The sequence below is a fragment of the Nyctibius grandis genome, chromosome 17 (assembly GCF_013368605.1).
Source record: "Nyctibius grandis isolate bNycGra1 chromosome 17, bNycGra1.pri, whole genome shotgun sequence".
NCBI classification, from domain to species: domain Eukaryota; kingdom Metazoa; phylum Chordata; class Aves; order Nyctibiiformes; family Nyctibiidae; genus Nyctibius; species Nyctibius grandis.
In genome coordinates this window covers 1311236-1334039 of record NC_090674.1, presented here as the reverse complement: position 1 = coordinate 1334039, position 22804 = coordinate 1311236, and the positions used below count along the sequence as shown (strand labels likewise).

The following is a 22804-nucleotide window of genomic DNA, read 5'->3' as shown; positions in this document are numbered from 1 at the left end:
TACCAAAGCCACAAAATTATCCCAACTCACTTTTACACAGAAAGTTAAACTTCTTGAAGCCACTGTGTTAAGGAAATTTCTCAAAGCTCGGTCTTGTCTTACAGCAGCTCCAATAACCTCCTGTGTAACAGAATGAAACTCCCACCAAAACACTTCTGTTCTTCATGTCCATTGCTCTCCAGCTTCGCCTTCCTTGAAGAAATAATTTTTTTTAAAGAAAATCCCTTCTTCCTCCTGTATTTTTCTTTTCCCTCGCTAACACCTTTCTAAACACACACAAACTAAGTAGTTCTTTTTCCTGTACAGTTCTCTCTCCCACAATTCTTCTTTTTTCAATTATACAGATAACCGTTTAATTTCACGCTGTATTAAGTACTAAACCCACACGTATTTCCAAAGACACAAAGTTCACCGCGCGGAAGCCGTTCTAGTTTAAAAAGCCCAAGTCAGAGCCTCAATCTACCTATTAATGTACAATAATCCTTCACATCAACAAATAAACCCTTGCACTGCCGTGAGGAGGAGACTTTGCAGCGCTCTGCTCACTCCGAGTTGCCAGAAGAAACCTGCAACTACACTTTATCTGCTGGAAGGTAATGTTGCCTCAATAGAAAAAAGAAACCAAACAGAGCTAAAAATAAGGCTGAACTCAGATGACCCTCTGCACTCCAGTAAATCACAGATGAACTATGCTCCCCAAGCCTCACTTTTGCAGCAGCGCTCACAAAAGGTAACAGCTTTTGTTTACTACCTGGAAGCACACACACAAGTTTCAGCAGAGGAAAAAAAAAAAACCAGCCAGGACACCTGAATACAGTTCATTGAAAAGGTACCAAGAACACAGTGTTTGTATACATTACAAGGACAGATTAGTAGCTTAAAAGTTAAGGAGAAGTATTGGTCAAAACCAATAAGTTTTCAAAACAGGCATGGCTATAAATCAAAATTAAGACTATATCATTTTAACCTCCCCACCTTTATAACATCAACTTGTCATATCTACCTAATGCTTCTCCGTTCCTCTACGCCTCTTGCTCTGGGCATCCAGTTGGGTCCCCGCGATGGGACATGCTGCCACCCCACCTCTGGCTCCTTTAGGGTCTTGCCCATTCCTTCCAAGGCTTTTTATTTTTAGGCTGAGCTCAGAGGCAAACCCAAGCTTCACCCCTCGCACGTGCAAGGTGTTTTGGGACAACACTCACCAAAAGCAACGGTGTCCTCCTGTCTTAGCTATGACGGCACAGCCGCTCTCTCAAACCACCACCAAGCTCACCCTCAACGATGTTGGAGAAGTCATTCAAGTCCCTCCACGGTGCTTTTAACGATTATTTGAAAATAAAGTGCTTTAGAAAGCCCAGCACATTCCTGAGCCCAGACCAACGCAAACTTCAGCCCTTCAACTGTCAAGCGTCAAGTTTCCTGTTAAAAAAAAAGACTCTTTGCAGACAAACCAGCACCTTGCTGGAAAGATCAGCTGAGCACCGACTCCGTCCGTGCACGCTGGCCGGCGTTCCCACAGTAACACTTGGCACATCACTCAACACTGAGCAAAATTTCCCCTGAGCAACAGTTTTACTTACCACCACCCCGCTGACTTTGTAATGACAGCACCTTCGCACTTTTTTTTTTTTTTCCCCTAAATAAAGCACATTCTGGAATTACAGAATAGCACAAGCCAGCCAAAAACACCCAGCGGAAAGTACGTCCCGCCGCAGCACACTCTGAAATCTTCCGAGGTTTTTCACTTGACCCAAACAAATCTGTAACGTCAACAGTCTCATGATTTAAGCAATGTATTTGTGGTCATGGCAAGAACGATTCTCACCAGCAGCTCAAGAAAACAATGGACCTAAACTGATTATAAAAGGGCTCGGTTTTCCCACCTCAAAAATGAAAGTGAGAGCAATAAAATGCTTATAACACAGGGAACACATTTCTTGAAGAGCACAGACATCATCACACAGCCCTCAGCAAAAAAAAAAAAACCAAAACAAAGCACCCTGCACTTCCACATTAAAACCTAAGTCACTGCCACTGATAAAGAGCAAAACACACTCCTGACTGTCCCCTGCACAGCACACCACGCCATGCCCGGATAACACAGCAAGGCAATATTTCACTAAGTATGTTTTTCACTTCACTCTACCCCCCTAAAACTTCAGGGAGGGGGGAAAGAGAAAAGCCAGTTTGCCAGGGGATGCTGTCCCACACTGGAAACAAAACCTCACCCAGGCAGGCAGGCTGGCCACCCCACTTTCCTGCTGATCCCTGCAGTCTTTACCTCCTGACTTGGGGCCTAGTCGCAGCAGAGAACCGAAGACCTTTAAAAAACATTCGCAGCACCCGCCGGCCTCTCTTTGTAGCAGGGGCCGTTTTGGGGGGTGGGATTTTTATTTTTTTAAGTGGGAGCCTTGTCCTCCCCATCACGCGTGGCCCTGCAAAGAAAGCTGCTCGGCGCAACATTCCACCTGAGATTTATTTCCACCGGCCCGAGTAAGAAAAATAAATACAATAAAATAAATAAATCGCATGAAAATCGTTCCCGGCTGGAAAAACCTGGGTTTAAATTCACCTGGAATAACAACAAAACCAAAGCACTTACCTGGGCAGGACCGGAGGCAAAACTGAGGAGCGATTTATAATTAAAAGTTTACCCTTGGGGGTCACCGCTGCTCTGGGGGGGGGGGGGAAGGGGCTGGGGGACCCTCTGCCTTCCCCAGGGGGAAGGGGGTGACCCCCCAAACCAGCCCATTTGGGGGGCTGAGGCACCCCCTCTCCCCACACCACCCCGGCAGGTGCAGCCCCCCCTTTGCACTGGGGAGGAGGGGGGGCCCACACACAAACACACACAAAAAGGAGCGGGGAGCCCCCAACCGCCACCCCCTCCCCACACCCCCGGGGCTGAGGGGGGTCCCCGCGGCCCCTCACACCCCACCCCCACCCCAGGCCGCGGTCGCTGTGGGGAAGGGGGTGTCACCCCCACCCCTCCCGGGGGGGCAAAGGATACTGCTGGGGCGGCTGGGGCGGCAAGGCCCTGATGTTGGGGTGAGGCGCCGGAGCCGCCGCCGGGTGAGGGGGAGCCGGGGAGGGAGGCGGCCCCGCCGCCGCCGCTGCCGCCGCCCCGCTCCCGGGGCCGGTCCCCGCCGCCGCTGCCGCCGCCGCGCCGGGTTTCAAAGCCGCCTTCTGCGGTAAACTCATCGCCAAGCGGAGCCACCACCCCCCGGCGGGGAGCGGGGCTGGGGGGGAGCCGGGGAGCGGGCCGGGAGCCGGTGCGGCGGCCGGGGCAAGGCGGCGGGCCGGCACCGGCGCCGGTCTCCGTGACAACGCGCCTCCCGGAGGGCTCGGCGCAGGGAGGGGACGGGAGAGGGGCCGGCGGGGAGGGGAGGGGGGGGAGGCGGCGGCTCAGGCCGCGCTGTTCATGAGCCGCCGGCGGCGGGGGGTCTCAGTCCCCCTCCCCGGGGGCAGCGGAGCCCTTCGCGGTGGCGGCTCTCGGGCGATGCCGGCGGATTTTCCTCACTGAAGTAGCGGAGCATCAAACATGGCGCTGCGGCCGCCTCCAGCAGTCCGGCAGGACGGACGCTCGGGCGCCTTCGGGCCGCTCCGGAGCCGCTCGGCCCACCGGCGCTCGGCAACCTTCGGCTCTTTCCGGACCCGCTCGCTGGCGAGCGGCGCTCGGGAAACCTCGGCTCCTTCCGGAGACCTTCGGGCGCGCACGCGTCCTCCTCTCCGTGCCCCCCCCTCCCTCCGCGCTCAACCCGGCACCTCCCGTGACCTCCGCGCTCGGGAAACCTCGGCTCTTTCCGGAGACCGAGGACGTGAGGGAGTTCGGGAAGCTTCGGACAGGCTCGGAGAAGGGATTCCCGCCCAGGCGGGAGGCGCTCGGGGCTCTTCGGAGCCTCTCGGGAGCAGCGAGGCCGCAGCTTCGGGCGCTTTCGGCTCGGCCCGGAGAGACTTCGGCAGCGCTCGGCTGTGAGGGGGCGCCGGGCCCCCGCGGCACCCAGCCTGCTGCGGGCCCGAGGGCTTTGCCCTTCCCCAAAAACCTCACCCCCAGCCCCGTTACCAGCCCTGCGGCCCCCAGCCACATCCCAGGCTCCTGGGGCGGCTGGCAGGGGCAGCCCCACAGCCCCACGTGAGGGCTGGCAGCCCTGAGGGTGACATGGCAGCAGTGAGGGAGGCCTGGCAGCCCTGAGGGTGACATGGCAGCAGTGAGGGAGGCCTGGCAGCCCGTGAGGGTGACATGGTGGCTGTGAGAGAGGCCCAGCAGCCCTGAGGGGGACCTGGCAGCTCTGAGGGAGGCCCAGCAGCCCCTGAGAAAGCCCACCTCTGGCAATAGGGACCAGCAAAGGGAGGGCCCTCTGGGCCTGCCCTGGTGGGGGGCAGGCATCCACCTCACACCTCCACGCCCTGCCTTCACTCCCCTAAGGGTTGCTGCGCCGCTGCCATCTTCAGCATTTCCCTGCAGCACTCCGCTCCCGACCACCGCCACGCTGAGCTTGGCAGGGGCGAAGGGGGGTTGTGCTGTCTTAGGTAGATAAAAAGGACCTCTGAGCAGATTCGAGCAGCCGCTGGATTGTGCTGACTTGTCCTGCCGCTGGCTCCCGAGGGCTCATTCCAGCCCGCTGGCACCTACCGACGTTCCTGCCCCACCACACGTCCCAGGGAAACGCTCCCAGCGCCTTTGCTGCGCCGGCAGGTACCTCTGCCCCGTTTCACCCAGCCTGGGCTACACAAGCTGCTTTAGGGAAGTTTTCAATAGTTTATTTGCATCCCGTCTGCTGCATCTTCTGGACAGCTGCGAGTTTAGGAGGAAGATAATACTTTAAAGCAATCACAAATAAACTCTTAAAAGCTGCTTTTATTAAAGTAAACAGCTTGCTTGGTGGTATGTTCAGGCACTTAGCAAGTAACTGGTGCTGCAACTGGAAGTTGACAGAAGAAATATAGGGGTCATGCGGGCTGAATAAAACCTATCCAATGAGTTACATCTATCCACGTCTCCACAACAGCCCCATCTGTAAGCAGAAAAGTGATTTTGAGTTTTAAAATACAAATCTGAACAGGGAGATTTGTTCGTTCTGCACTGGGTTAATGGAAATGCCTGGGATGATGTGAGCTCACATCTACATCAAACTGCTTGTGGGAAATGGGGTGAAATGGAAAATGATGAGATTTTTGGAGGAAAAAAGCCCAAGCAAGCTTTGCCAGCCTGTAAAGAAGTCCTGAACGGGGACTACTTCCATCAGCAGCCAGGAACAAATATTTAGAGGGGGTTCAGGGTATTTTTTTTTCTGAGCCACTTTTCCTCTGCAGCCTCCTGCCTGGCAGATCGACTGCTGATTCCCCACCAGGAAAACTAAAGACTGAAGAGAGAAATGAGAATGACCTCAAAGAAAGGCCAAGTACTCCCTCACTCCCCAAAAATGGGAGAACAAAGGAGGAACTTTTATCACGGTAGGAGGTTTGCCCAAGGACTGATAGATCTCCAGACATCCTGGAGAGCTGCTGCACTCGCAGCACATCTCTGCTGCCTGCAGCCTGCTGGGATGACGGATCCCCCTCGACTTTACTGTAATAATTTTGAGGGTGCAAGTAAAGCTGTGTGGTCTGGGGGGAAGTTGGTGCCCGGCGCTGTTCTATCGGCCGCCTCCCAGGCGTGGCACCTCTCCTGGTACACCCATTCACGTGGAAGGAAATTCATACCGAAAGCAAATTGACATCTATGGCTCCCTCTGTTCTACAGAAATAGCTGCCTGTAAATACAGCTGTGAAAAAGCCTCCTAGCTCCAAGTATCTTTAGATATATCACTTCTTTTTTGCCTGTTTAGAAAGGAAAAAATCAGCATTTTCACCATATTGTCCACAGAAGCTCTCAAAGTGTGCTAGCCATGCGAAGGAGCCAGCCTCCTGGCTCTGCCTTAAAGCTCTTATGTCTCCCCCCAGTCACCTTTACCTTTTTTTTTTTCCCCTAAGGAGAAAGCAGACAGGTCTCTCTTCCATACTACCCCACACAGGATGATTTGGCCAACGAAACCTGCAGATTTGGCAAGCCCAAGCAAGTGCCAGCTGGATTCACACCCTTCCTACTGCCTCTGATTCCTCTCAATTTCATTTTTCCTCCTATTTTTCCTGCTAGCTTTATCAGCACCTGGGAACTGACCTGTCACCACGGGCAGCTGGAGTTTACAGTGCTGAACTCTTGTTTCAGAGCATCACCAACCCTTTTTCCAGTCCCACCAGTCTCTCACGTACCTGGCACAGCAGAGATGCTCACAACCACGTGGCGAGGAGTGTAGCAGGAGGGCCAGAGCCGTTGGTGAACTTAGGAAAAGAGAGTAAAGGACTGGGGTATCGCTGGAAAAGGGCTGTTTTCCTGCAGGAGTTGTTTGAGGATCAAACAATTAAGATCTGATGGTCCTAGGAGGACCCAGCCCTGTCATCATGATGTGTTGGGGGTGAGGTCCTGCTTTGAGGGGGAAAACTGGGAAGGAGAAGAGCAGTTCAGGTGGCTGGGTTCAGCCTCTCGCACCTGGAGGGCTGGCTCAGCCCCACCAAACCTGTGAACAACTGCCATTTCCAGCTGGTTTTGGAGGTTCCAGCATGCTCTGGGTGCCCGCTTTCACCCAGCACAGCACAGCAGCACCTCCCTCTTCAGGCTTCTCCTGCATTTCCTCCTACTGATCTCCCCTTCCAACACCCTCCAGGCAAAAAAAAACCCCAACCTGCTTAGAGCTTTCCCCGTTCCTGCCCGGGCTTAGCCCTCAGCAAACATCTCAGCCCTCCAGGGCACGGCTGAGCGCACAATAAAGCAAATACCACCCAGGATCAGGCAAGCCCACGCCAAGCACTGGCACGCGAGCGGGATGATTCACCTCCTGCCTGCTCTCCTACACCCGGCAGCTTCCCAGACAGGCAAACATCCACCGCCGGCTCCAAGCCCAGCACAGGGTGCCTTGACCATGGCATCCCCCTGCCACGATGAAAGCTGATGTTCGCCCTTGAAATCCTCCCTACGCTGGGGTTGTCCCCTCTGTGGTGGCCAAGACAGCACCTACCCCGTCTTTCACTGCGAGTAAACCCCGCAGAGCCAAAATATTTCCTTTTTGGATGGTTAAACCGCCTCTAGCAGCATCCTACCTCTCCATGTGATGGGCTGTGCTCCCCTCCCTACTGCTTGTAGCTGGGAAAACACCCTTTCACCCCAGCCTTGCTCTCCCTGCTTCATTCCTCTTTGCCTTACACCCACACTGCTCCTCTCTCTTCCAAAGAACATAAGCATTTCACTGCATTTTAAACACACGGAGCCAAATCCAGGCCAAGACTCCACGCCGGTAGCGTCGCTAACTCCTGCCAGCCCAGGAGCAGAGAGCCAAGGCAGCGATTTTCTCGGTTCCATCGCCCCCTGCGGGTTTGTGCCACCATTTCCACCCCGATCCTGGGGAAAACAACGGCCACAGCCGCTCTCCCAGCTCTGCAGGAAACCAAAGTGGTGCGAGCAGAAAGTGAGCGCTCTCTTATTATGTTTTGATTCAATCTGGGAGAGAAAATACGGTAAAAACAGCGAGAGGGAAATCTTACCATCTTATTTATGCAACACTCACATCCCCGGCACACCGCTGGCTCAGTCCTGCCCATCCCAGCAGCGAAAACACTCTGTATTTCCAAGAGCTCACTACCAATGGGGCAAAGTCAGGGGGCTGCAGCCCAAATCCAGCCCCCGATAACGAGCCAGGGCTAAATAGCAAACGTGCCCCCAGCACATTTCTTGTTTTATGGCCATCAGCCCTCCCAGGTGTTGGGGTGAGCCTCAGCGGGGAGCCTGCGGTCCAGGTCCTGCCTTGCATTTTTTGGGCAAGCCTGACGAAGCCACGGAGCATCCGTTTGGGAGTGAACGTTGGCCTGCGGTACTGAGCTGGCAGCATCCAGCCGGCATCACGGAGCTATAAATAAGGCCGTTTGGAGAGCAACCTGCACAGGGCCCGTGCTGCTGGATCCGAGCGCAACCCGGCCGGCCAAAAACTCACCCAGGAGGAAGGAAAAGCATCTGGGAAAGACCTCCCTGCTGGGGAGATAGATGGGGCCATGCCATAGAGGTGGAAAGCAACCAACCACCCGTAGCGAGAGCGAGGTTTTTTGGGCCCAAAAGCCTGGCTTTAGCCTCCAAGAGAGGCAGCAGACGCCAAGCGCAGGCTGGGAAAAGCCTCCTCAGCTTGGTTTTGTCAGCATAGGATGGTCTTCACTGGTGTGGACCGGGAGAAAAACGAAGATAAGGGATGCAAGTCTCTGCTGCTGTCAGAAAAAACAAGTCGTGAGCAGCTTCAGAACCAGTAAAAAGTATTTATTATTTCAATTATGATAAGCCCCACATGGAGGGTGAAAAAATAGTTACAAAAAAAATCCCCCCCCATCCCTTCTTTTACATATAAATATTAAAAATCCCTCTACGCCTTCGCTTTGTCTAGAGCAAGCAGGTGCCCTATGAGACAACACACAGCACCTGAGCTACGGTCAGTGGTTTCCTCTCAAAACAAGTATTAAAAAAATACCCTTAAGAAAGTCCCTCACCCCCCATCCCAGCCAGATCTCGCACTGGTGCCGAACTGGCCGCGGAGGGATGGAGGTTTGGGGCCACGCGGTGATTTCGGGGCTTGCAGTTTCCCGGGCATAGAGGCTGGGCACGGCGGCGAGCGAAGCAGCAGCAGGAACCGCCTGCGCTTGTCTGGGGAAGCTTTTGGGCCAGGAAATCACGGCTGACCTCGTTCAGAGGGGGCAGGACGGAGAACCGGGTGCTTCATCCACACCGTCACCACCTTGGTTACATCTTTGGCACGTCAGCTTTTCCCTTTGCTCTCCAAAACTAAAGCTAATCCCCGGCGCCGCAGCATCCTGGCAGAGCCTTTCTGCGACCCGCAGCATCCTCCAGCCCTGGCCCCAGGTCTGCTGTCCCCAGTTTCCCCATCAGCATCCTCTGAGGACAATCCCTCATGGAGAAACCCAGGATCCAGGGCCAGCTAGTTGTATTTGCAGCCTGGGCAGTCCCACCCGGCTTCCCCAACCGGGGGACTGTCACCACAGGGTGCTGCACCTACAGATGCACTGAGTAAAAAAAAAAAAAAAATTAATAAATATACTAATCTTTTACTAAAAAAAAAAAAAAAAAGGCTTTTAAATGCATTTTCCCTGAAATTTTCCAGTGTATTCCACAACGCATGAAAAAAAATATATATTTCCCCCCTCAAAAAAATATATCTTAAAATATTTTCCATCCTCGTGTGCGCATCTTTGGAGAGAGGAAGGTACGTCGGGTGTATTTAAACACGCAGCCAAACCCACCGGCGTCGTGGCATTCCCTTTATCACCTCCATAAAGAAGCGTTTTGCCGGGGCGGTGGAACGCTGCGTGTGTAAACACGGGGTAGTGCCCATGGACGTGTGTGCCTCCACACGTGGCTCGGTCACGGTGGGAAAGAAAAGACTTCCCAATCGAAGTCATTTCACAAACGAGCGAGAGGATGAGTTTTCACAGTGGACTGAACCTTGGACGATACCGGGGATGGGGAGCACCGCTCCGGCGGAGGGCTGGGCACAGAGAAGTGGTTGGAGCCTCTCGAAAGGACCAGGGAAATTCAGCCGTCGGCAGAGGATGAAGCAACCGGCAGCTGGTTCCCTCGGGCGCTCGCCCATCACCAGACCTCGCACTTCTTGGGGGGGTTCATGGGGGAGCCGAGGGGGCAGCCGAAATGCTCCGCGAACTCCCGGGAGTTGGAGACGGTGCCGATGACGCGGAAACGCGAGGGGCTGTGAGGGTCGGTGATGAGCCCCTCGTGCGAGCTCTCCGGCGTGCGAACCGAACACCACACCTGCAAGCGAAAGGCGAGAGGGGTGCGTGCTGGCGTCCACAACCACAGGGCCCCACTTGGTGCCAAATCGGACCTCCCCGCTTGTGTGATGGGCACCAACGCAGCTCGAGCTCCAGCTTTGTCTTGCTTTTTAACCAGTGCCACCCCACTACGGTTCTCCATCCACCACGCAGCATCTCTGGAGACCTCAGTTTTGCCATCACACTCTCCCAACACCATTGGGCACACCTCCACCCCCCAAAAACCTGCGCATCCATCCTCGCTGCCCACCACCGAGTGACCTACCTGGGCGAAGCCGACGAAGAAGAGCTGGTGGTTGGTGAGGCCGAGGGTTGGCAGGGTTTCCTCATCCCCGTTCTTTTTCAGCCAGTTTTGATATGCCTGGAGACCAGGGAGCACAGTGGGCTCAGGGGACAACACTGATCCCACCACACTGTGCCACCTGCCCCATCTCCCCAGCCACATGGCCCTACCCGGTAAGCGGCCTTGAGGCCTCCATTGTCAGCGATGTTCTCCCCAAGGGTGTGCTTGCCATTGACGGCCTCGCCGTTGACGGTGTAGTTGCCGTACTGCTCCACCATGCATTCTGTCTGCCGCTTGAAGGCCTCCACCGAGGAGTTCTTCCACCAGGGACGCAGGTTGCCATCCTTGTCATATTCCCGGCCTGCCAAAACCACAATGGGTCCTTCATCATCCCACTGGCCACCCCTCCAGCAGCCCACCCACCTGGCCCTAGCCCTACCTTGGTCATCAAAGGCGTGCGTCAACTCATGGCCCACCACAACGCCGATCCCACCAAAATTCAGTGACCTGCAGGAGGGCAATGCTAAGATTTAGAGAGCAGCCGCTGCTCCCCACAGCCATGAAGTGTACCCTCAAATTTTGGGACGGGAGGAAATTTGGGAATCCCACCCTCCCCGTTTTCCCCAAGCTCTTACTTGGGAGACGCTCGGGTGTAAAAAGGGGCCTGGAGGATGCCGGCAGGGAAGACGATCTCGTTCTTGGTGGGAGAGTAGTATGCGTTGACTGTCGGAGGTGTCATACTCCACCTGCAGGGATATGGACATGACCAACATGGCAGCACAAACCCATCGCTGATGTTTGCTCTAACACCATCTGCTTATCATGGTGCAAAGCTGCTGGCCCAAGTTTAACTCCCCCAAACCAGCATGGTCTGGTGAACACCAGAACCCAGCACTCCAGATATTGTGATATTCCCCGCTGAGTGCGGCAGGAAAGCAGAGCAGAGAACTTACTGGTCCCGGTTTGGCGGTTTCCGGAGCTGGTCGGCAGTGACCCTGGCTGAGAAGTTGTAGAATTGCATGACGTTCTCAAAGTAGAGGTCAGACACAGCCTCATACTGCAAAAGAGGAAGGTTTGAGCAGCATGTGGTGATTGCCTGGCCCCGCTCCTCCCTCCATGGTCATGTTTGAGCCTCCAGAGCCATCTGAGTTACAGCCGCTCTTGTTTCTCCTGCTCTCCAACATCTGCGGAGTCTCAGGAGGACAATGAATCACCATTACGGAAACCAGCTCCTCCTCTTCCCGGGCAGGGATCCCAAGAGCCCCAGCCACCCCAGAACAGGACCACAGCTCTCTGGGAAGTCCCCAGAGAAGGGCCAAGGACATCAGCGAGACCCTTTTGGAGGAAACCTGGGGTTCAAGGCTGCCTTGAGGCCATGGTGATGGGCACATGTCCTGCACATGCTAGTGGAGGGAGGAATAGGAGACCCAGGGGAAATATCTGACCAACTCACGTCATTAAAGACTTTATCCAATTCCTTGGGGTCCATGATGAACTTGGGGTAGCCAATCATGTTGTAGATGGCATCTGCCTGGGGGGTGACAAGGACCAAAGTGCTTTCGGTGCTAGGGATGGAAGGACGGGCTTGCTGAGCTCCACCACCCTCCACCATCACCCTCTCCTCCCCAGCGCTGCTGCCAGCACCTCACCTTCTCTTTGGCTGATTTCCTCGTCTCCTCATCCATCCACTGGAGGGTCTCCAGGCTTTCCTCGAAGGCTGTTTTAATCTCCGCGATCATTTCCTCTGCCTAGACAAAACAAGGCAGCACAGCGTCAGCCTGGAGAGCCGGCTTCCCACCCCGGAGAGGTCAAGGACCCTTCGCATCAGCAGAGAGGAAGAGGCTGGGTGGCCAAGACAGCATGTGGACCAGTGAGAAACCCAGCAGGTGGAGAAGCACGGTGAACAAAATAAGGTGGACAGAGAAACATTGGCTGCACCAATGGTTCCACCATCCTGGTGGCTTTCCCAGCACCAGGACTCGCACGCTGCTCGCTTGGGGACATACCACCTGCTTGCTGTCCTCGGCGAAGGTGGCTTTGACGAACATGGCCCCCAGGGCGAAGCCCAGGTTATTGTCTGTGTCGCTGATGCAAAACTTCCAGCGCGGGAGGCAGGTCTGCATGGGACAAGAGGTGGTTGTCAGTGGTGGCACGGCCAAAGCCCCCCACTTTCCCACCCCTTGCCCTGCCAGGAGATGGGGTCTGCATCCATCCCCCTGCGCCAGAGCTGCCACCCCAAAACCTGCCCCACTTCTCTGTTTTTTGGATGCGACACGATGGGGACTTTGCTTAAAAAGCTGTTGCCATTTTAATGGTGATTTGGGGGCATCGAGGGCTCCCCCCTCACCTTCTTCGTCCCGTACATCACTTCCATGAATTTTTCCTCGGCATCCTGGAAGCGCTGGTCGAGGAAGGGGCTGGTTTTCCGCACCAGGTTCCAGATCATGTAGTTGTTGAGGAGGCTGCGGCAAGAGCTGGTGAGCGGGCAGCAGGACATGCCTACCTGCCCCGGGCACCCGTCCACATAGGTTGGGGGCTCTCACCATTTATCAGTGGCCAGAATGAGGTCAGAGACCTGCTCCAGGTACTCCTTGGCGTAGACCACGACGGGCTCCGACTCGTTGAGCTCCACGGGGTAGAAGACCGTGGAGAGGAAGGGCATCCAGTCCACAGCCGGCGCCAGCTCCTGCAAAAGCCATGCCACTGCTACGGACCCAAAAACCAGAGAGGGGTGGCAGCCCCTTCCCGAGCTGGAAGCCGCTGCATCAGTCCCTGTTTGAGGGATTCAGCTGATTTTGCAGAGACTGGTTCCCATAACAGCAGCATCCTCCAAAGGTCAGAGGGGAGTCAACAATCTCTTCCCGCAAAGGAAAAGAAAGTGGGGCGGGTGTCAAAAATGTTGACACAACCCATTAAGGCCCCCTTCAGGGACACGGGGAGGTGACCGGGCTGACGTCCGCAGCCAGACCGCCGGCAGCAGCGCCAGGAGGGCGTTAGTGCCGCAGTGGGATGGTCACCAGCCCCGGGGGTGGTCCAGAGGCTGGGAGGAGTAGGTCAGGGTGGGATTTCCCCAAGGAGGACACAGGCCAAGCGATTGCACAAGAGCTTCCCATGCGGTGTCGGCCAGCATCAGGCTTCCTCAGAGGAGCTGCGTCACCTCCAACCATCCACCCCATTTCCTAAACCATGGCAGAGCGCAGAGGCTCACCAACTCCATCCCTACCTTCAGGTCTCCAGCCGTCATTTTGTGGTAGATGACCTCCTCGTCCCGGTGCTTCTCCTGTGGGATGGTGATGTTGGCCAACGCCGTCTCAAAGTCCAAGATCTGCTGCATCTGCTGCCGCGTCGACTCCTCGTCGGTGCCTCCCAGGAACATCCCCAGCTGCACCATGTAGTTCAGGTACCCGGTGAGCACCTACGTGGTGGGACAGGGTTGGGATCAGCATGGTGGGTGCCACCCACCCACAGCACCTCCCCGGCAAAGCCAGATTTCCCCTGACAACCTCACCTTCTCATTCTCCGTCTTGTTCAGGTAGTAATCCCGTGACGGCAGGCCTAACCCCGACTGATCCACCTGGATGACGTTGCTGTTGGAGTTCTTGGAGTCGGCGCTGACGTAGACGGAGAAGAAGGGCGAGGTGCGGTAATGCGCCGTCACCTCCCGCAGCGTCGCATTGAAGTTGTCACCGGCCCAGGGACCCGTGATGTTCCAGCCGCCCAGCTGGGGAGAGACAGCCACCGGCTTTTGGGTACGGAACAACCACTTGGAATTGCTTAAATATCGCCCCCAATACCCATCCTGGGGGGAACCATCTTGCAATGGGGCTAAAAAGCCCAGGAGAGACAAGACCTGCCTATAGATCCTATAAATCCCTGCCTCTCGCCTGCACTGGGGGATGCTTTTCCCTGGGAAACAGTGGGAACAGGGTCTGGAGGGTGCTGGGACTGCCCATAAATGAGCTTTCCCTCCCCTCATTTCGCAGCTGCTCAGGGAAGGCAGCTTTTCCGCAAGGAAGGGGACGAACCTTTTGGATGAGCTCCACGAGCGGGGCGGCGCGCAGCTCCTCGATCTTGCTCTCGTTCATGCAGGCTTGGTAGTAACGCTGCGCCTTGCGCTCCGCCTCGCTCGACACGTTGGCCGTGGTGTTTTCTGCGGGAGGTACCCAGGGGGGCTCACCGGGGGTCCCTGGGGATGGGCATCCAGCCCCCCACAGCGGCTGCTGATGCACGCCAGAGTCCCCACCCTTCCACCAGAGAAATATTCAGCCCCGTTTTGAGCAAAACCAGGCTCTGAAAAGGCACCGAGCATCGCCCCACTGTCCCCTCTGTGCCCCCAAGAGCATCCCACGGCCCCCAGCCCTTCCTGGCCTCCTGCCCCCATCTCCTCTCCCACCCGCAGCGACTGTTCCGGCTCTTTGGAGCAGAAAGATAAAGAAAGAAAAAACAAAAAGCATTTTTCCAGCAGCTCTCATGTTCCCAGCGTCATCCAGCCCCCTGCGCTGCCCTTGCCCCCGTGCTGGTGCTCCCCAGCCCTATATTATTTATTCCTGCAAGAAGAAACAATAAACCCATTTTTCTCCTCTGCCTCCAAAACCATCCTTTTATTTTTTTCCCCCCTCTAAAATTCTGCTTCCCCAGAGGTTTGGGTTTTTTTTTTTTTTTTATAATTTTCCTCATGACACAGCTTGCACCTTTGACTTCCCAGCTGTGTGGTTTTATTAACTAAAGGTCCCTCGGCTCTGAGGAATTCAAGGAAATGCTGAGCACGACCGCTTGGCTGGAAGCCCAGTCCCTTCTCCCGGTAAAACCAGTGCCAGATTTCTGCAGAAAGAGCCGGGGACGAAGCCGTTCCCGCACCACCCCTCCCTTCTCCTGAAAGACAACGCTCTTCCCAAACCTTCTCTTTCCAGATAATCGGCCCCGGCGCAGTGGAAAGTGCTGATAAGGAGCCAGTTGTTTGCTCAAAGCTTGAACAAACCGTCCCTGCCGGTTGCTTGGATAAGCCGCCCCGCTTCGGTGTTTGCACGCAGAGGCTGAGCCCGAGATCCTCCCTCCGCTGGGGGAGTTTTGGCCCCCAAAATGGCCAGGTTGGCAGCCAGCCCCCAAAAAAGCTACTCGTAAAGGCTGGAAGCTGTAGCAGGAGTAAAAAAAACCATCTCCTTGGGGTGATATTAGGGTGCTACAGCCTCTGGGTGCAGTCTGGGGTGCAAATCCTGAATTTCAGAGCTCCTGGGAATGCTGCCATGGGGTTTGCAGAGCCGAGGCCGGGACCCTTCCCCTATTTGGCACCAAAGAGCTGCAGGACCGTGGTCAAAAAATCCCAGGGGCATCCAGGAGAACAAACACTGCCAGGATCTGCTTCCCAACGTCCTCACAGCGCGTGCGTCATGGATTGGTTTGACGCTGGCGTTTAAGTCCATCCCCACGGGCATGTTTTCAGCATCCCCCAGGCCTAACGGGGTTCCTGGGCGCTGTGGGGGTCCCACCGCTCCCGTGTACTCACCCAGCAGATGCTTCATGATGGCCTGGTTGTGCTCCCACAGGTTGTTGAAGGTGCCCCAGCGCGAGTGGCCATCGGGGAGGGGGTTGGCCTTGATCCAGCCCCCGCAGGCGTAGCCGAAAAAGTCCTCACAGGGATTCACGGCCCGGTCCAGCGAGCTGAGGATGGAGCTGGTGACGGAGATACAGGCTTCCGACAGGCACATGGCGGGCGGCCCTGGGGGTGGGAATGATGGGTTCAGCTCCTCCACCATGGCACGATGAGCTGCACGGGGAGCATCCTGCCCCACGGCGAAGGATGTGGGCAGACATCCTATCCCATCTGGTGCCCGAGCATCCCTCCCTGTACCTTAATATCCTGTGCCAGGGCAAGCGATACAGACCAGCATCCCATCCCATGCCCGAGCATCCCATCCCAGGGTGAAGGATGTGGCCGAGCATCCCATCCTGTGCCCAAGCATCCTGCCCAGCGCCTGAGCATCCCGCTCTGGGGTGAAGGATGCGGGCAAGCATCTCATCCTATGCCCAAGCATCCTGCCCAGCGCCTGAGCATCGCATCCTGAGGTGAAGGATGTGGCCGAGCATCCCACCCTGTGCCCAAGCATCCCACCCTGGGGCAAGGGATGCAGGTGACCATCCTCTCTTGCGCCTGACCATCCCACCCCACACCTGAACATCCTGCCTGGTACCTAAAAATCCTGCCCTGGGGCAAAGGATGCGGGCGAGCATCCCATCCTGCACCTGAGCATCCCATGCCAGGGAAACCCCCAGCAACTTGCCCCGGTTAAGGGGGTAGGATCCCCACACGGTGCGAGGACTTACGGGCTCTGTACTGGAAGATGAGACCCAGCAGACATGCCACCAGCACGCCCACCAGCACCCCCACCAGCACCACGAGCTGCTTCTCACTGCGCGTCCGCTCAGCCCAGCACCCCGGGCTGCTCCTCGACCCGCGGAAGTTCACCTGCGGAAAAAGCAACGCCGTTTCGGATAAACCCACCAATGCATCCCCCATTTTGCTTCCTACAACCCACAGCATGAATTTGGTCCCCGGTGAGGGATCCGGCACGCTTCGGGCTGGGAAAACCGGCAGCTGCCTTCCAGAAACTGGCCAGGAAAGGCGGCACAATGGCAGGAAAGGGAGCGGGGCGAGCGTTTCGGCAGGCTCACCTGCTACCCCGTGCCACCCCGAACCCCTCCTCGAGCATGGCTGTAACCCCCTGGCTGTCCCCGTCCCCGCTGCCGGTGCTGGGACAGGGTGTGGGCCGCGGTGAGGGCGGGAAGTGCCGTAACAGGATACTCCCCACTCAGCCTAAAAACATCCCCAGGAAACATCCCGATGCGATGGCGAGCGGAGATGGCTTCATCAGGGAAAGCAAAACCACAGCAGAGCCCTGATTTTTGGGGCTGAAAACACCATTCTGGGGAGAGACCGATGGGGCTGGGAGTGGGGCCAGCACCAAGAGCGTCTCTCTGGCCCCAAATCTTCCCTGGCGAGGCCGGACACTGGCAGCCGTGGGGTTTTTTTTCCTTGCCACCCTTGGCCCTTTTTAAGCCGCTTTCCCGCTGCTCGGGGAGGAATTAACCTAATCCCCTTTTGTGCGGGGACAAAGCTCCCACCGCCACGATAATTGCTCACCCTGGTTACGCCAGGAAGGGGTTCAGCCGGCAGAAAATCAGGGTGCTGCAAACAGCCGAGCCAGGATCTGGCCCCACAGGCTCCCTGGTCGCTGGCTCCGGTGCCAGGAGAGGAGCAAAGGGCGGAAGGAACCCACACAGCTCTGCCCACGCCGGACTTTGCCCCGTCAAAAGGCTGGTCCCAGGACAAAAACCCTCCTACAACCCTCCCCTGCTGCTTGCCAGGACCTAAAATCTCCCTTTTTTTCCCCCAAAAACACACATGAAGCCCTACCTGGAAGCCGTTGGGGTACCCATCGCCTTCGCTGATGGAGTCCAGGGGGTCTTCGTCGTCCAACGTCGCTCGCTTGTAGGTCGACATCTGCACGGGGAGATGGGCGAACGGAGGTGCTCAGCGGCTCGGGGTGGAGGAGGAGGAGAAGGAAGGAGGGCGAGGAAGGAATACACACCCTCTAAAGCCGCCTCCTCCTCCGGGGAGCTAAATCCCGAACGGCTCCGGGGTGGTAAAGCGCTAAACAAACGCCGGAGGAAGGTTTATGGAAAGTTTATGGAAAGCAACAACGAGGGCCGGAGCCAAAAGCTGAGCGAAGCCCGAACCCGCCTCGCTTTCCCCCCTGGGGACGGGTTGTGCAACGTCCCCTTCAGCCTGGAATAAAGCCGGTTCCTCCTCCACCAGCTCCCCAGCCCCATAACGGGGCGAGGGACCCCCAACCCTGTGCCAGGGACCCCCGGTGTGCCGGGGACCCGAGAAACGCTGCCAGCTGAGAAAATGGCTTTCCACCTCTAAAATACCGGCTCGCTCACACTCCACGCCCCGCCCGCAAACCGTGCGCACCCCGAAACACCCCATAAAGGTCCCTCTGAGCACCCAAGGCAACGGCACCTTGAATTTCAGCCCGCCGACGGGCTCCCTCCCAGCTCTTCGTCCCCCGGGGCGTTATCGTGTGCCGGTGCCTGGCTCTTATCTCCGTCTCCCAGCAGAAAAACAAGGGGAAACCTCGCGGGTTGGCAGCTGGCCCTTATCGTGCCGCCGTTTCCTTCCCCCCTGGCACGGCCCTGCCACCCAGCCGGATTGTCTCCCGCCGGGGAAAACAACCTTCCACGCACCACCGAGGGGGTGAGCACCCCAAAACCCACCCTGACCCCCGCCACCGACGGGCCGAGCGGCGCCGGTCACATCCCTTTGCCCCCACTGCAGCGTAGGGAGGGGGTTTGTACCCATCCAGATGTCCCCATCCCGCTGCCATCGTCCCCAAAGGGACACCAAGTTGATGTGACTCAGCCGTGCCTCAGTTTCCCCTGGTAGGAAACGAAAGCGCCAGTTCTCAGCCCCGGCTCCCATAACAGCCCTTCCCAAACCTCCCCTTGTACAATTAATAACGAATCCCATCCTCTCCCCTCCAGATCCCAAATCACAGCCTGGGTTTAATTACCCACAAAACCCACCTGGGGAGGAAAAAGAGTTAAAAGAAAAAGGCAATTTCCCTCCTCAGTTGTGCAAAAAGCTCCATTTCCAGCCCCAAAATCTCCCCCGGGTGCCCACCTCGACCCTGCAAACCACAGCAGGGGGGAAAAGCTTTAACTGCAAGATTTTATCACTGGTGAAATCTGATTTTATAGTATTTTTTTTCCATCCCCTTTCACTTTTCCCCCCCCTATTTTTGCACGTGGCTCCAGGCACAAATCCCTGCTCACACAGCGTGGGAGGGGGGTCCATGAAGCCCCCCATGGCCCTAAAACACCAAATTCCTGGTGTCCCAGCTTTCCGCCAAAGCTTTCACTGCATTTCCTGAGGAAATGAGGGTTTTTTTTTCTGCGATCCCCCACCCAGCCTGCCTGCCCCAGCCTGAAAACAGCAGGAAAAAGGGGAAAAAATAAAAAAAACACACCCTACATTTTTTCATTTCACTGGGGCCGTGCTGGCTCAACCCCACATTAGACATCAGAGAATCCAAGCTGAGCTTGACACCCCCCCCCCCCCCCCCCCAAAAAAACACCTCCGGGGGCACCAAAATCAACCCCCAGCATCCTTAATTTGGGGGAAATTGGGTCCAGGAGGTATTTTTAGCACCCATACCCCCCCTTTACCCTACATTGGGAGCATCGGGGCAAAGCAGCACCCATGGGTGCTCCCCACCCCTCACCACTCCCCAGCTTTCAAAGCGGGAACACCCCTTTTTTGGGGGACAAAACGGGGTGGGTTTTGTTTCTTTTATCCCCCCAAACTCTGTCATTTGCTTAAATTACAATAAAAACACATTTCCCCCGCTGCAAGAGGGTGGGGGGCACCCAAGGGTGCGGGGGCACCCACACTTTAACCCCCCAACCAAGTGATTTTCACTCTCTTTATAACTTATAGTAGGGCTTTAAATTGCCTTTTTTTCCCCCAAATCGCCCCTTCCCCTTATAAACAATAAACCCCACGTGCTTCGAGCTCCCAGCCACCGAGGAAGGCCCGGGAGGCGGGGGGGAAGCACCCACCACCCCGCTTCACCCAGCACCCTCATGGAGAGCCCCTCACCCTGGTATCGGGGCACCCCGAGCTGCCACCTCCTGCTTTCAATTCCCGTTCGGGCGCCATTTCAGAGCAACCACGGCCGCTATCGTGGGCGATGGCGTTTCTCTCCCTTCCCCCTCGCCCATCCGTCCCCCCAAATCCATCCCGAGCCCCCCTCAAATCACCCCCGCACCCCTCAACCTCCGCTTAGCCAAGCATCACCCACCCCAGCACCCATGGGTGCCCCCAGCACCTCCACGGCCTGGAGTCAGCACCTCCTGAGGCTCAGCTTTTAAATTAGGATGTTCAAGGGGTAATTAGTAACCCCTGGTGTTAATTAGGGGGGCCTGGTGTTAATTAAGGGGTCCTGATGTTAATTAGGGGTGCCGGGAAGGGGGTTTGGGTGGGCACCCAGTTTTGAAGGGAGACCTGGGTGAAGGGAAATTTTTTAAAAAAACCTTAAAAAGGAGCAAAAAAGGGTTAAAGTTTGCCAAAAAAATAATAAAAGGGGATGGGAGGAGCCCAGTTTGCAAACAGCCCCCCCCAAAAAGTGGGTGCTGCTGGTGGGGGGGGCACCCCTGCACCCCTCTGCAGAGGGAAACCCGGGGCAAATCCCTGCGGGTTTGGGTCAAGGGCTGGGTGCTGGGGAGGGGCATTTGGGGGGGCACCCACTTTGGGGTGTGTGTGTGTCCCCCCCCAACCCTGGGGACCAGCTGGGCACAAAGCAAACCCGGCTGGGGGAATCGATGGCGGGGGGGGGGCACCCAGGGGTGCTAAGGGGTGTAATGGGGGGGGTGCGGGGGGGGCAATGGGGGGGGCAATGGGTGTCCTATGGGGGGGGAATTGGGGATCCCTTGGGGGGGGCAATGGGGGATCCCATGGGGGGGCAATGGGGGATCCCTTGGGGGGGCATAAGGGGTCCCTGGGGGGTGCGATGGGGGATCCCAGGGGGGTCCCTTGGGGTGCAACAGGCATCCCCTGGGAGACGCCATCGCCCCTCGCCTCCCCGCTTCGGCCGAGGAGCCCGGAGCCGACCCCCTCCGGGCCGGGGGTGCCGGGGGGTCCCCCGCTCCCCATGGCCGTCCCCCCGCTCCCCATGGCCGTCCCCCCGCTCCCCATGGCTGTCCTCCGCTCCCCATGGCCGTCCCCCCGCTCCCCATGGCCGTCCCCCCGCTCACCATGGCCGTCCCCCCGCTCCCGCCAGCCTCGGCCCCCGCTGGGGCACAGCCCGTTCCGCCGCCGCGGCCTGCGGAGGGGCCGGCGGGGGCCGAGCGAAGGATGTACCTGGGGTGGGAACGCCAATGGGGCCGCGGGGGGACGGGCTTCCCCGCTCGGCTGCTTTAACTCTTTCGGGGGGCCCCAAGCCCCGATTTGGGGGGTCCCCGTGGCCCCCCGCGGCGGCCAACAGCGTCCGCCCGCCCCCGATCGAACCCCGCAGCTCGCTCGTCGCGAAGGGATGCGGCGTTGGGGCCGGGGAGCGTGAGCGTGCGAGCGTGCAACCCTGAGTGTGCAACCCCGAGTGTGCAACCCCGAGTGTGCAACCCTGTGAGCGTGCGACCCTACGAGTGTGCAACCCTGAGAGTGTGGAACCCTGCGAGCGTGCAACCCTGCTGCAACCCTGCGAGTGTGCAACCTTACGAGCGTGCGACCCTGCTGCTACCCTGTGAGTGTGCTAACCCTGAGTGTGCAACCCTGATGCAGCCCTGTGAGCGTGCAACCCTGAGTGTGCAACCCTGCGAGCGTGTAACCCTGCGAGCATGCAACCCTGTGAGCATGGAACCCTGCGAGTGTGCAACCCTGCTGCAACCTGCGAGTGTGGAACCCTACAAGCGTGCGACCCTGCAAGCATGCAATCCTACGAGTGTGCAATCCTATGAGCGTGCAACCCTGCGAGCGTGTGATTGTGTGAGCGTGCATGTGTGCAGTTTGCGAGCGTGATGTTCCAAGCACCCAATTGTGCAAGCACACAGCCGTGCAAGGAAGGGCACAAGCACACACTCGTGCAAGCGAGTGGTTTTTGCAAACACGAGCCGAGCACGCGGTTGTACGAGGGGGGCACGCGTGCAATTTTGGACGCGGGTGTGCGGGCGGCCGCGCAAGCGCACAATCGCGTGCAAGCTTGGAAGCCTGCAGTTGTGTGTAAGCACACAAACACGCGATCGTGCAAGCACGTGGTCATGCAAGCCTGCAGTTGTGCAGGCATGCAATTGTGCACACTTATAAGCGTGCAAGCGTGCAAACACGCTCCTCAGGCTGCAACCTTCCCCCCCCCCATGTGTTTAACAGCCCCTCGAAGGGTTTTGGGGTTCGAGCCCGGTGTGTGCCCGCGGCCTCGCAGCAAGGAGTTCCCCGGATCATAGCTTCCCGTGTGCCGGGCTTACGAGGATTTTAATTAGCTTTTTAATTAGCTTTTCATCACTGGCAGGGACCCTGTGGGGTGACAGAGATGGGGGGGCGGGGGGGGGACACGGTGCCACCACCCCGGACCCCTGCGCCGCGGTTGTGGGCTGAGCACTGACGCGCTCGTCTCACACGTGGAGCGACAAAACCTCTTTGCTGGGCTGGGGAAGCGCCTGGGGGGGTTCAAAGGGCTGAGGGGGGGGTGCGGGGGGATTTGGGGGGCCTGCAGGAGCTGTGCCCATCGCCGGGGCGTCGGGGCGGCGTTGTTGGGGGGGGGGGGGGGGGGGGGGGTGCCTTGGTGACACCCCCTGAAGCTTTCGGGGTGCGGATTTTTGGGCTGAGACCGCCACCTTCTGGGAAGGCACCCAGGGCTCCGCGAGCCCCCCCCCCCCGCGATGGGGAAACTGAGGCAGGGGACGCCCACCCCCCCACACCCCCCCCTTGGTTATTGTAGGACCTACAGTAAAGCCGGTTCGCGGGCTGCAGCAGGAGCCCGAGTGGGGAAACTGAGGCAGGCGCCCCCCCCCCCCCCACTCCATCACCCCCACCCCAAAACTACGCTCGTGTCGCTGGCACGTTTTGGGTGAAAATAATGCAAAATCCGGCAAAAC

General features: G+C 57.5%; 2 protein-coding genes across 13 annotated transcripts in view; both read right to left on the bottom strand.

Annotated features, from left to right (window-relative positions):
- The window catches only part of EIF4G3 (eukaryotic translation initiation factor 4 gamma 3), a 154838-nt gene extending 151258 nt beyond the window's left edge, over positions 1–3580 (bottom strand). For 8 of the 9 annotated variants that reach the window (XM_068414542.1, XM_068414547.1, XM_068414543.1 and 5 more), the window contains exon 1: positions 3008–3580. In XM_068414542.1, coding sequence (XP_068270643.1) covers positions 3008–3198 — 191 coding nt within the window. In that variant the 5' untranslated portion in view covers positions 3199–3580. The remainder of the gene's footprint in view (positions 1–3007) is intronic. The other variant, XM_068414548.1, reaches the window with a different exon arrangement.
- Positions 3581–8314: 4734 nt separating this feature from the next.
- Positions 8315–21046, bottom strand: ECE1 (endothelin converting enzyme 1). Of its 4 annotated transcripts, none has more exons than XM_068414566.1 (19): positions 20972–21046; positions 17746–17807; positions 17571–17657; positions 16481–16622; positions 15663–15875; positions 14185–14309; positions 13668–13880; positions 13383–13574; positions 12703–12845; positions 12507–12621; positions 12166–12276; positions 11809–11907; positions 11613–11690; positions 11113–11216; positions 10795–10905; positions 10599–10666; positions 10330–10520; positions 10142–10237; positions 8315–9856 (listed from the first exon to the last, which is right to left on the bottom strand). In XM_068414566.1, the coding sequence occupies exons 3-19, from the start codon at positions 17655–17657 to the stop codon at positions 9680–9682; spliced, it is 2265 nt and encodes a 754-aa protein (XP_068270667.1). In that variant the 5' UTR covers positions 17746–17807; positions 20972–21046; the 3' UTR covers positions 8315–9679. The 4 variants fall into 4 exon arrangements, with proteins under 4 accessions (XP_068270667.1, XP_068270668.1, XP_068270666.1 ...); XM_068414567.1 differs by lacking the exon at positions 20972–21046 and adding an exon at positions 18180–18315; XM_068414565.1 differs by lacking the exon at positions 17746–17807 and having other exon boundaries at positions 20972–21042.
- Positions 21047–22804: the final 1758 nt, after the last annotated feature.